The sequence below is a fragment of the Pezoporus flaviventris genome, unplaced genomic scaffold (genome assembly GCF_033815535.1).
Source record: "Pezoporus flaviventris isolate CSIRO_AGI_PZ_B2104156 unplaced genomic scaffold, CSIRO_AGI_Pfla_v1 ptg000045l, whole genome shotgun sequence".
Lineage (NCBI taxonomy): Eukaryota > Metazoa > Chordata > Aves > Psittaciformes > Psittacidae > Pezoporus > Pezoporus flaviventris.
In genome coordinates this window covers 27,352,378-27,364,900 of record NW_026892593.1, presented here as the reverse complement: position 1 = coordinate 27,364,900, position 12,523 = coordinate 27,352,378, and the positions used below count along the sequence as shown (strand labels likewise).

The following is a 12,523-nucleotide window of genomic DNA, read 5'->3' as shown; positions in this document are numbered from 1 at the left end:
ACATTTTCTAACTGGTCCTGCTTGCTTGTACCTAGATTCTCTAAGTTTGTGATCCCTTTTGTTTTACTAACTGCATAGTGATTACCTGTGATACGTTGTTAATACACAGAGTAGTCTGTTATGAGTTATTCTGGTGAGACAAGTTTCTGAAAGCAAATTTCTCTTTGCCTTACCTTCACAGTTCCATCTCCCCATTGTACTGAAGCTTCCTCTGTCTCAAGTGCAAATTTATGTGATTATTTCAATGAAAATGATTATATCAATATTTTTAGTGGAAAATAAATGAATTACTTCTCTTACTTTCAGATGGGCACCTTTAAGGCGCATGATGGTGAATATTTTTTAGAACCTCTGATGAAAGCGGATGGAGGTGAACATGAAGATGAGCATAACAAACCACATCTTATATACAGGCATGAAGAACTTAAATATCAGAAATCTCATAAACCTTGTGATGTTTCAGGTATAGTCATACTTTAGATTTTAATGTGACCTTTTTCAACTGTCGGATGTTTAAAAAATTTAAGGAGTTCATTTTTGTAAAAAATAGTCATCTCCAGATTGTTCCATTAGAAGCTACATGGAGGCTTGGCAGCAATTTCTTCTTTTCTTTTTTTTTCTGCTAGTGGCTAATTCAAATGTAGGACAAAATGTGCATGTTTAAAAAAAATTAAGAATGACATTGCAAGAACTTCTCTATGGGTTTACTTTACACCTACATCCCATATATAAACTTTTAGGGAGTAAATCCGCAGAAGTTGTTGTTGCTTATATTCATGAAAGTTACTGAACTTAGTGCAAGTCTAATGGATACTACAGAACATCTGTCTTCCTTATTAGTGGGAGTATTTAATGTTACCCATTAATGTAGATTTTCGTCCTTATGAGTGTTTTAATAACATTCACATTGCACATTCGTAATTAGTTTTACTTAAAATAAAATGGAGTAATTTGCAATGCACTTGTCACATACTATTAGGATATATAACAAGTGTATGATTGTAGTTTCATAGATTCACAGTATATAGGTTAATCATTAAGCAGAGTAACTTAAGAGTGAGCATGTTTGCACTGAAAGGGAACAGAAAGACAAAAAAGCTTTGTTAATACCATGAAGCAGTAAGTAGAAAGCACTGTGCTTTAAAATAACATGTTTTTTAGTTTTTTTAACAGAAAATGCACAGTAGTTGTTTTTCACAGTTCTGCGTGCATCTTAGTAGTTGGAAAATAGTGTGATGTGAGAAAGGCACCTGCAGTTACCATCAAAGTACAGTAACTAGACAAAAGAGTGGGATTAGAAAAGATTTATTTGAAATTGTAGGTATCTATAGGGTCATTGTAAACACTGAGATACCATCTGCTTTGGGATATAACGATGTAGAAGTCTTTGAAAATCCTGTCTGAGCAATGCACTTCTTAAGCTTTACTATTGTACTAGTGCTATTTAAAAGTGGTTTTCATTATGTTGTAAACAAATTTTTTTTTAAAGCCTAGTGATATAAATGCCTCTTTTTTTTTTTTTTTTATTTGATAGAAGCATACAGGCTTTGTTTATTTGGCTTCAAAGAAAACACAACTGGGTGGAGATTCATAGTAGGAGAAAGCAGTTTATATTTGGTTCTGCTTGGCATTTAGAAACATCCTGTCTAATTAAAATTCTACACTTTTTGTGAGATTGAAATCTGTGTTTATGCATTTTGAATGTACTCTCACTTCTGGAATGATTAGGCAAGGCTGAGGGCATTAGTATGGCTAGCTGAAGAAAAGGAAAATAATAAGATTTCAACTTTTTATTTTCTTAAAGAATATCTGTCCAGATGTTTGAAAATATAAATTGCAAAGCTAATGGTGTAGCTTGGGTGGCTATTGATTTTTGATTTTTGAAAAATTCATAGAATTCTTAAAGCATATTTTATACACAGAAACAGTATGTTGAGAATTCTGCTTTTCCATAGATACTAAGGACAGAAAGCAAGTTATGATCATCTTGCATTCAAAAGATTGTAGTGAAAAGTATTTATCTTCTTTAGCTCAGTTTTAGGAAGGTGATGCTATCTATTCATTGATTGTCATTGCAGAACAAGGACTTAGTACTTTGTTTGAAAATCAAGCAAGTGTCGTTATTCCTGATTCTTTTTTAATGATGGATAGATAATATGTACTGAACCAAAGTAGAGGTCTTTCAGTTTGTTGTATGGTTTGTTGTTTTGGTTTTCTTTTTCCTATGTTGTGTATGAAAATACTATTAATATGAGCAACCTAGCGAGAAAAAAGCTCCAAGGATTAAGATTATGGTCACTTTTCCTCTTTTCCATTTATTGGAGCAACTACAAAAGACTGTAAGGCACAGATTACTGTCATTTTTGGGTGAGTGAAGTTGCAGAAATGTTAATGGAGAAAAACCTTGTGTTGTTATATTTTTGACCTTCTGAAGAAGAGATTTGTTTCTTTTCATGCTAGTCTTGCCTAGTTATTCATCTCCTCCCTTCAAGGAGTGAGGAACAGAATATATCTAGCAATACTTATGATCATGAGAGTTCCTCTAGTTAAGTAAACCTTGACAGAGGATATGGAGAAGCAGAGCATTCAGTACATGTTTTTAGTTTGACATTGGTCCATGATAATTACTTTTTAAATTGTCAAACTAATCTTTTCCTCACTTTGTGCTAGTTTCTTCTGAACTAACTTGCCGACGAAAAATTAATTGGAAACGCTAGTACAAGCCTTACTAAAGTCAGCATAGGATATCTGCTTCATTTCCCCTATCCATAATCCTCTTTCTTTAATACAGAGAAGCTCATCTAAGTTTGCCATAAGAAATTTTTCGTAATTATGACAGCTATTACTCATCCACTTGTTGGTTTCTTTAAGAAACAAAATTGACTTTACTTGTTCTGATATTGAATTTATCTTGGCTAGTCCACAAATTCAGTTGTCTGTAAACTCCCACTTTAAATATGAATGTTGTTTCTCATTTTGCCAGTACTCTGAAATCTCAGATGTCTTTTGTGACCTGGTAAAGTTAATGTGCTTATGAGATTGCTTCAGCCAGTTCTCTTCATTGAGTTGCTACACATCTAATATACTTTAGAATTTTTAAAAGAATTGGGAGACACATATCCTTAGGCAGCCACTTTTAAAAGGAAACATCCAGAAAGACAGTGGAGGTTTGTTCTGAGGGGACTGAGGTGTCTAGTTAGGTGCTTAAGTTCTGGAGAATAGTGAGAATTTAAATATGCTTCTCTGTTAATATGGGCTATTGCTAAGATGACTCTCTGTTCAATGCATAGATTTTATGTGTCAAGCATCAGAAGCCTTTGGTGGCTGGACTGTACAGCATAATTGGAAGGATTACAGTACTTAGTTTGGAGGTATCTGAGGGGGTTCTATATTGCCTTTAGAACCTGATCCTACATAATGAATATTAACAAAGCTGTCAAGGAAGTCACTGTAGGCTTTTGATGCATACTTCCTTATGAAGTAAACTCCATATTTATATGAATAGGGGCTTGAATTCAGTTCTCAAGCCTAGTCTTTTTGGTGATAAAAGTGTGTGTTTTGTTTAATTAACTTGCTTCCTTCATTGCACTGCTTAAGCTGCAGTATTTACCTCCTTCCAGCCTACCTGTTTGGATTATAAAATATAATACTGCTATCTCTTAACTAATTTTTAACAAGAATCTGTATATGATAGAACTATGTGTACAAGATGTCTAATGTGATGTTCCTATTACAGCCTTCCATGTATTTTGTTTTTTGTTTTTTTTTGTTTTTAATTCTTGACTGGTTCTCTTGAAAGTAAGATCATAAATAGCAGTTTATATTGTCTATTTTGGACAGTCTTTTGCCCATTTCTCTTTAAATTTAGAAACTACATTCAACAGTAAATCTTTTCTTACTTCACAGAAAAAGAATTGAAGAGCAGCACTTTACTACATCCAGCCTTCAGCAGTTTAAATGAAGAAAGCAAAGTTTTACAGAAGTCTCTCAGTTTAGAGTATGCTTTAAATAACCTATCTACAGAGGATGGTGGCAATCCACATACAAGGAAAAAACGTTTTCTTTCCTATCCAAGATATGTAGAAGTGATGGTTACAGCTGACACCAAAATGGTTCATCACCATGGACAGAATTTACAGCACTACGTACTAACATTGATGTCAATAGTAAGTAAACTTAAGCTCATAAGTATTACCTATTTCAGCTATTTCTGTTTTGTTGTTTTCTCTTCTGCAACCTCCTTGTCTTGTGGTTTGACTCAAATCTGTATTAGAAGAAAGAGATCCCATAAAAGATAAAAAAAAAAAAAAAGTAGGGCCCAAATTTCAAATTAGAGATCTTTTTAAATTTAATGCAGTAAATGTAGGTAAAATAGTGTGACCTATTTCCTGATTCGTTGTTGCATTAGAAGAATTCTTATGCTTCAGTGAGTTAAATGTATGAATATATTGCAGTAAGCAGAGGTTAAAAGGCATTGTGAACAAATGCATGTTTATAATAATCCTAGCTTTTCAAGTAATTTCAAATTAGTATGGGTCAGACTTTGAGTTGGTGTCATTTAGTTGAGCTCTTTCTGTGGTGAATTCTCTCTTGAACTGAAAGTCATTTCTTGTATTGATTCAGGATCTAGTAAAATAAGCTCTGTAAAATCAAAGGGTTATTGTGATGTCTGTTGAACCATTTTTTTTTTAGGAAAAGGCCTGCTAAAATAGTCTGCATAATAATTATTTCTAGATTTCTGTCCTTCCACCTATTCAAGAAGCTTAATTTGTATGAAACTGCATCTAACATCGAGCAAATTAAAACATCTACATATAGGTGTCTGTAGAGATCTGCTTTAAGTAAGTGAACTAGTTACTTAACCAGTTATAGACACATACTTTAGGATGAACAGAATAGCTCTCTAGTTTTCACTGAGATCAGTTAATTTGCTTTATTTAAGTGTCTATGGCCATTTAAGTTGCCATAGAACATTTGACTTGGCCTCAACTGCTGCTTCAAAAAGGTGTGCAAGTCTCGTATGGGTCATGTGTCATATCTGCCAGTTCTGTATAGATAACCTATGGCATCTGACATGACACTAGATAACGTGTAGTTAGGCAACTGAACTGAGTTCTGCTCGTCAGTCTAGATCTCCAACTAATGGCAGTAGAGGTGCTGTCACCTATTACACAGAGGTAGGCACCTAAATTTAGAAGACGGAATTTTCTCTTATTGCGTTATAAGAGAAATAATGAACTTTTAAGGGAGATTAGCATACTGTAATTTGGTTAAGTCTTCTGATTTTTTTACTGGTAGGAGTGTGAAGATCTGAAAGTTTATGTATTACAGAAAAAATCTGTGTTGAAAGGTGGATTTTTCTTTAATTTAAAGTACAGACTCAGTTTGGAATTATTCTAGAAACAACTGATGCCAAAGATGCCATTTTTTCTAATGTTACTTTTATAATCCGGAGCTGTACCAAGAACCAAATGTAATGGTTAAAACATCATTTGAAAATGGAAGCCGTTTTTGACAAAACTTTACAACAAGATAGAAGGGAACATTTATTGTGTAATTTTCATGAGGCACTGTTGTGATTATAGCTAATGTTATTCCTGACGTTCTTTCTTAAGAACAAACATTGGTCCTGCATCTGCAGATGTGTATTCAACCACTATTCCTTACAGGACAATGTTTCTTCTCTCTTTTTACTTACATAATTGGACTTTCTACTAGATTAATAGGGTATGCATTGTATAATTGCTTCTGAAGTGAGTCTATATATGAACTGTTTTTAACATCTAGCATTTAAAATACATATGTGTGAGTGAAAGAATACCAGCTCTTTGCTAAAAAGCTGTGACTCCATTCTTGTGCTTACTTATCTATGGTATGAAATAGGGCTTAGTGCAATTATTGCTGGCTCTGAGGTAGCGGCATGCAATAAGATGCTACATCTATAATGTGAAATTAGTATCTTTGAATACCACAGCAAAATAGTAAGGTGTAGCTGGCATCTTCTGGCAGCTCTTATTCCACATGTACATCTGCTACTTCTGAAGGTAATCTTCAAACAAAAGTTTAAGACATTAGTTCTAGAAATGTTTAATTGTTATAAATGCAGGTCTTTAATATAAAATCAGATCATAATTCTGAAAGATTTTCTTCACAGTCCCCACCCCTGCATATGTATCTCTGCTCACATCACTTCTTGTAGTTCTAAAGAGACCTTTGGAAGTCATCTTGTCCAACTCTCAACTCACATATATATTGCTTTGTGAAATCAAATAATTCATATGAAGATACAGTCTTCAGTCTCTTCTTTACTCCTCCTTCTCCTTCCCCATAATAGGTTTGGGTTTTGCTTTGCTTGTTTGTTTTTTTTTTTTTCAGTAAACTATTAATAATATGAAGAGTAGGAAAACAAATGACTAGTAGACTTTGCTATGTAATCTGTATTAGAAGTTATCAATATGCAGGTGGGTCATTTCTTGACCCACAGCCTATTAGTGTTTGAAATAGAGGCATTATTAGTCTGATTTGATTACCATCAAGAGAAGAAGTGCAACTTACATTTTTTCCTCTCTGCCAATGTACGGATAACTTTGATTATTAAATTTAACTGGTACTTTTGTCTGGTCAAGCAGCCATTAACATCCTGTTAACCCCCATAACATCCTGTTATTGGGTATTGTGTCAGATTGCTGGCTTTTTAAATGAATCAAGCATTATACTCTACTTTTATAAGCATTCTGAAACTTTTAAGGATATTCAGTTTTGGCTTGGATTTTAAAGAAACCTAAAAAGTTTTAGCATGTAAATCCCATTAAATTTTAATGAAACTTAGACATCCAGCTCCCAGAAGAACCTTTGAAATCCTGGGCCCTTTTTCTTTCTTCTTTTTTTCTTCTTTTTTATATTGGCATCCACAGAGCAAGCAAAGTAAGTTTGCTGCTATAGGATATTGTTTTATGAGTGGAAAATAAGAAATGAAATATACTGCTAAATATTTTTAGGGTTTTAAGTGTCTTGTCACTTATCCAATTCAACCTGTAAAGGCTTAACTCTCAGCATGTAAGTAATCCCACTGAACTGGAATGTATTTTCTCATTTCTTCAAAATTGAATAAATCTTGGCAAGTTGCTTATTCACAGTATTCACACTCTGTCTTGGAAATACTACCTCTGATGGAAATATGTATTTAAGAGAACAAAGAATAACTTTTTCATAGGGCTTTATCAAAACTTTTGTATTGAAATACAATAGAGTTGCATTATTAAATGTGAAATGATAAGTAAAATAAAGAAATCTGTGATTGCCTAACCTACAGTGTTCTTTCTTGTTCCTCCAAGCAGAGCAGGCAGTAAGTTCCGCCTTAGATTTAGTAGCTGGAGGACCCTCTTTTAGGCACATTATGTTCCAACAGTTCAAAGTCTCTAACACAAAGGCTTGATCTTAGCAACTGAAATAATTCATTAAGACACTGGAATTTACTGTAAAAGCACCAAAACCTCATCAAGTCTGGTTCCATGATACATTTTAAGGTACTGTTCTCATTTTCTGAGCCAGGTACCTGATTATTGATATCTTTTCAAGAAATGTGCTGCTTTTACTTGGTAGTAAAAAAACTTCTTGGTCTGCTATGAGTCTGCTTGCAGCAAGAAAATATAATCTTGCCTTTCTGAAAAGAAAACTTGACATGCAAAACCACCTGTGGTAGGGCTGTGTTGGCCAGCTCAGATCGTGAACTTGGCCGACTGCCTGGTCATGTGAGTGCTAGAGTTGGAGCACGGGAGGGGGCAGCCATGAATTCTAGGAGGGGATTGAGACAGCATCAAGTTAGATCATTTAATTGCAGTGAGACTGGAATCAGAAAATGGCATTATATAGTGCCATTTATAACATGGTATTAAAAGCTGGTATTTTTAATTTTCCTCAAGGCAGGGTCCTAACTTGTACTACACATTATGTTGTTTATTAGCCACTTTTCTGAATAGGACATTTTGCCACAATTTACAGTCCCTTTTTAATGGACAGTTACAACAGGGATATCAAGAGAAACTCAACTGTTGTGACCAAGTTGCTTCTACTGACCTGGCAGCCACAGCTGTGGTGATGACAAGATCTGACTTAGTCTTTGACAATTCCATGGAAATGAAAGCTGGGATCCTTCCAGTGAAGGGTACCTAGCTTCATTTATTTATTTATTTATTTATTTTGTTCTTTTGTTGCTGTGCAGTCTGAACCGTTCTGTGGTATGAATTCTGGTTTTAGGAGTCTGAAAAATCTCTTGAAACTGATTTCTTTTTGTCTTAGCTGTTACCTCCTACTTCTCTGAAGACTCGATTTAGATCGTTGTAAAGCAAGTATATCTGGAAATTGTAAAGAAATGGTGTATTCTATCAAATTCCTATCTCATTTCATCATTCTTTTTCTTCACTGCTTCCAATAAGAGGGCATTGAAAGAGGCCTCTGTAGAATGTAGGATCAGGGAGTACTCTATACCTTTTTTCTTCCACGAAAGTTAATAAATTCATATTCCAGATCTTTTATCATTCCGTGCATTGGTCTATCATTTCAGGTCTCGGTTGATGATTTTTAGCCTGTACAGTTCCTGAGGTAAAACTTCAAGTTTGGTTTGTGGCTTTCAACTCCAGAATATTTCTCTTCACACATGTGTTCAGTGAGCCCACAGAATATACCTTCTTTCACTAGTAAGGTGTGATTTAACCCCAGCCAGCATCTAAGCACCACCCTGCTGCTTCCTTGCTTCCCCTCAGCAGGATGGGGGAGAGAATTGGAAGAGTAAAAGTGATAAAATTCATTCACTGGGATAAAGACAGTTTAACAGGGAAAGCAGAAGGTGCTTGCACAAGCAAAGCAAGATAAGGAATTCATTTACCACTTCCCCTGGTCGGGCAGGTGTTCAGCCATCTCAAGGAGAGCAGGCTCCATTGCACGTAACAGTTACTTGGGAAGACAAATGCCATCACTACGAACATCCCCTCCTTCTTCCCCCAGCTTTATTTGCTGAGCATGATGCCATATGGGATTGAATATCCTTTGGGTCAGTTGGAATCATCTGTCCTGGCTGTGATCCCTCCCAGCTCCTTGTGCACCCCAAGCCCCCTTGCTGGTAGGATAGGATGGGGAGCAGAAAAGGCCTTGTCTCTGTGTAATCTCTACTTAGCAATAACTAAATCATCCTAGTATTTGCACTGTTTTCAGCACAAATCCATAGCATAGCCCCATACTAGCTACTATGAAGAAAATCATGCCAGCCAAAACCATTACATAAGGGTATCTCATTATCAACATGGCATCTTGATTTCCGATCTTTTGAAAGCAGTGGTAATAACTAAACGTTTGGAGATCATGACAAGTTCCCATGAGACAGGGGATCCATGCTTGAACTCAAATGTGGGGTTAATAGGAGCAGCGTTACTTGTATGTTTATCACAAGCAGCACAAGCTTACCTAAGACAACAGTTCATTCAAGAATTGTTGACTGTCAGTCAAAAATGACTGTTTGTGATACTTCATAAGGAAGATAAAGATCCAGAAATACCTTTTCTAGGTTTATCCAAGTGGACCTGAAACTGTAAGAACACATTATGAGCTCAGCAGTTTGTGGTAGTTTAAAAATGGTTTCAATAGTAGCAAAATGGTAGTTTATTCCATTCAAATTCAGGTAACACTTGTTGTCTAAGTAGTGCTTGAGCTTTTACAGGTGCCTTTTCTTGGGTAAAGGTGTTTGAATGTGTCTGTGCCTAATTGAACTCTGTTTGAGAGATGCTCCTTATTTCTACCTGAGAATAATTAGACAATTGCTGGTCAGTAACCAAAAACAGAGACCGTATAGAGGAAAGCAGACAATAGCTGTGCTGCTCTGAAATGTGCTCTCCACATGGATTCTGAAACTGCATCTCCTTCCCTGCCCTTATCAAATCCTCTATTTCCAGCTTGTGTATCAATAAAAGAATGAAGGACAATGCTGCACATTATGTTCTCTCCATTTTAGAGAAAAGAAGGGTTTGAGCTGGGAGCTAGGACTCAGAATTACTTGGTCTCAGGTACATAGGATTCATACACAGCAAGGCTGTAATTTCATAAGAAATTTGAGCCATTTCAAGTGTAGGCTGCTTTTAAAAGAAGTCAGTTCTTATGCACCTTTCCATCTGTCAGCACCTGTGTCAGAGGAGCTGACGCCAGGAATGAGATCACATTGAGCATTATAACATGATACAAAAAAAAAAAAAACAAGAAAAAATAATTTGTTTTCAGCTGGATCAGTCCTTGATTTTCTTACTTGTATAGCTTTGCAGCTTTGGCACAAGCCAGAATGGAGGAAAGCCGGTACTTCCATGTTTGGTGGCAACTCTTGTTTAGATAGGCTTGCTTTAAGCGAAATTGTAGAAGGCATCTGGATGGGATGTCTGAAGTTATTGAGAATGAATAAACTTTTTTACTGCTTTTAGAGAAGAATAACATTGAAAATGGTTTACTTTAGTGTATGGAATTGAATCATGACCTTTACTATCTGGGTGAAAAATTATATAAAAAAAATGCCTGTTGGGTATGTAAATACAAATTTTATAAATGAAGAAAGGATCATTTTTGTGTGTTGTGTATATTTTCAATATAGGTTTACAGCTCAGTCCAGTTTCCATTAAAAGCAAGGGCAAAAACATACTGGTTCAAAGCTGCTTTTGAAAATCCTCTAATATTTTATGTAGTGATTCTACAAATTGTCTGCATAGGTCTAAGTTGGTTTATGACAGCCACAGTAACATTACTTTTGTTCTTTGATATTTTATCAATGAACTACAGGTTTTACAGTGTACTAGACATGATGTCTAAATGTTCTGGAATTAGTCTATAGCTATGTGAATATTAAACTGGACAGCTGTCATCATATGCTTGGGTGGAAAGGTACAGAGATGGGTGCATGAGGTATCTGTTGTGTAGCAACTTGTTTTTCTTTGATAACCTATTTGCATGACAGAAAGATATATGGTTTATCAGATGAGTTTAATATTCTAATCTGACTTTTTTCTCTTTAGGTTGCAGCAATCTATAAAGATGCAAGTATTGGAAATCTTATAAATATAGTTATTGTAAAATTAATTGTAATTCACAATGAACAGGTAGGAAAAATAAATATAAAAAAGATTCATTTTGAATAGAAAAAACCAAAACATACGAATTTGCATTGTAATTCCAAAGTTTGCAACTTTTCAGTTTTAAATGCAAACTATTTTCTTTAACTATAAACGGGTTTGGTTTTTTGTGTTGTTTTTTTTTTTAAATAGGACAGTAAATGTCAAAAGTGAGCTTAATTGCAGAGACTTTATGAATGCCTGTATTTCCCCATGTCTCTATTAGCACCTTCTGTTGACTGAATGGACATAAATTAGATACCATATGAAAGCTAATGTCATAAAGTGTGGTTATACACACGGAAACATAACAAGGAAATGCCAGCTTTAATAAAGGGTTTTGATCGAGGGTTTTCAGCCCTCACAAATAATTTTAAGATTGTAAGAAGTGTTCACTTTTCAAACACATATTTTAAAATTTATTTATCATAAATACCACTGTTTTTTTTCATTTTTTTTTATTATTTTAGTATTTAACACATGGTAGATGCTCATAAACATTCAGTAAAATAATGGATTCTCATGACGGATGACTCGTAGCTAAATTAAGATCTGATCCTACAAATCTGTGTGAGTGAACTCTTGCATTGAGTCCTTCCGACTTCCTTTCCATGCACGGTTACTGTTTTGGAGATTAGGGACACAAATGACAAAGTAATGAGTGCAAGTGCATTGCTATTAATTTTATTTTTTTTTTGCCATCTCTTTTTAGGAAGGACCAGCTATCACTTTTAATGCGGCTACCACTCTTCATAATTTTTGCTTATGGCAGCAAGGACAAAACACATTGGATGATGCTCACCCTTCTCATCATGACACTGCTGTTCTTATCACTAGGTACAGTATCTGGTTCTGGTGTTCATTCACTGAAATCTATTCTCCCTTTTGTTTTTTCCATCCCATACCACCCTATTGTTCAAGTTGGACAAACTCCAGCACTTCAAACTGTTTGATATTTGTTCTGAATTTTACATTGTTATTTTGGCAGATGGTCCACTACATAAGGTCATTTCAAGTATACTGGCATCTCCACATTTTTCAGCAGCATTTCATGCTTGATCTCCCTTCTGCTTTTTAGAGAAATAACGTAATATTTGGGTTTTTATTATTTGCAAGCTAAATAGAAATCAATACAGTGAGGTTAATTTGGTGAATTTAAATTAGTTAGTTCAAAAGAACACAAATTTTTTGAATGGACTGTAAGAGAGATTTTCAATTGCTGTAATTTATATAGCAACAGTGAAATACTTTAAGAATGTTCTTTTATTTGATATAACAGTTTAAATATTTTTATTTTTGTTCAAGGGAGGATATCTGCAGAGCAAGAGAGAAGTGTGATACTCTTGGTGAGTTGTTCTTTTTTAATCAATATGATTTTATAA

General features: G+C 34.8%; 1 protein-coding gene across 3 annotated transcripts in view; it reads left to right on the top strand.

Moving 5' to 3' along the window:
• The window catches only part of ADAMTS20 (ADAM metallopeptidase with thrombospondin type 1 motif 20), an 88,852-nt gene that overhangs the window by 13,728 nt on the left and 62,601 nt on the right, over positions 1-12,523 (top strand). For all 3 annotated transcript variants that reach the window (XR_009745946.1, XM_061467785.1, XM_061467784.1), the window contains exons 3-7: positions 307-463; positions 3,907-4,166; positions 11,046-11,129; positions 11,854-11,978; positions 12,447-12,487. Coding sequence is in view for 2 of the 3 variants with exons in the window: in XM_061467785.1 (XP_061323769.1) it covers positions 307-463; positions 3,907-4,166; positions 11,046-11,129; positions 11,854-11,978; positions 12,447-12,487 (667 nt within the window). In the remaining variant the exon portion in view is untranslated. The remainder of the gene's footprint in view (positions 1-306; positions 464-3,906; positions 4,167-11,045; positions 11,130-11,853; positions 11,979-12,446; positions 12,488-12,523) is intronic.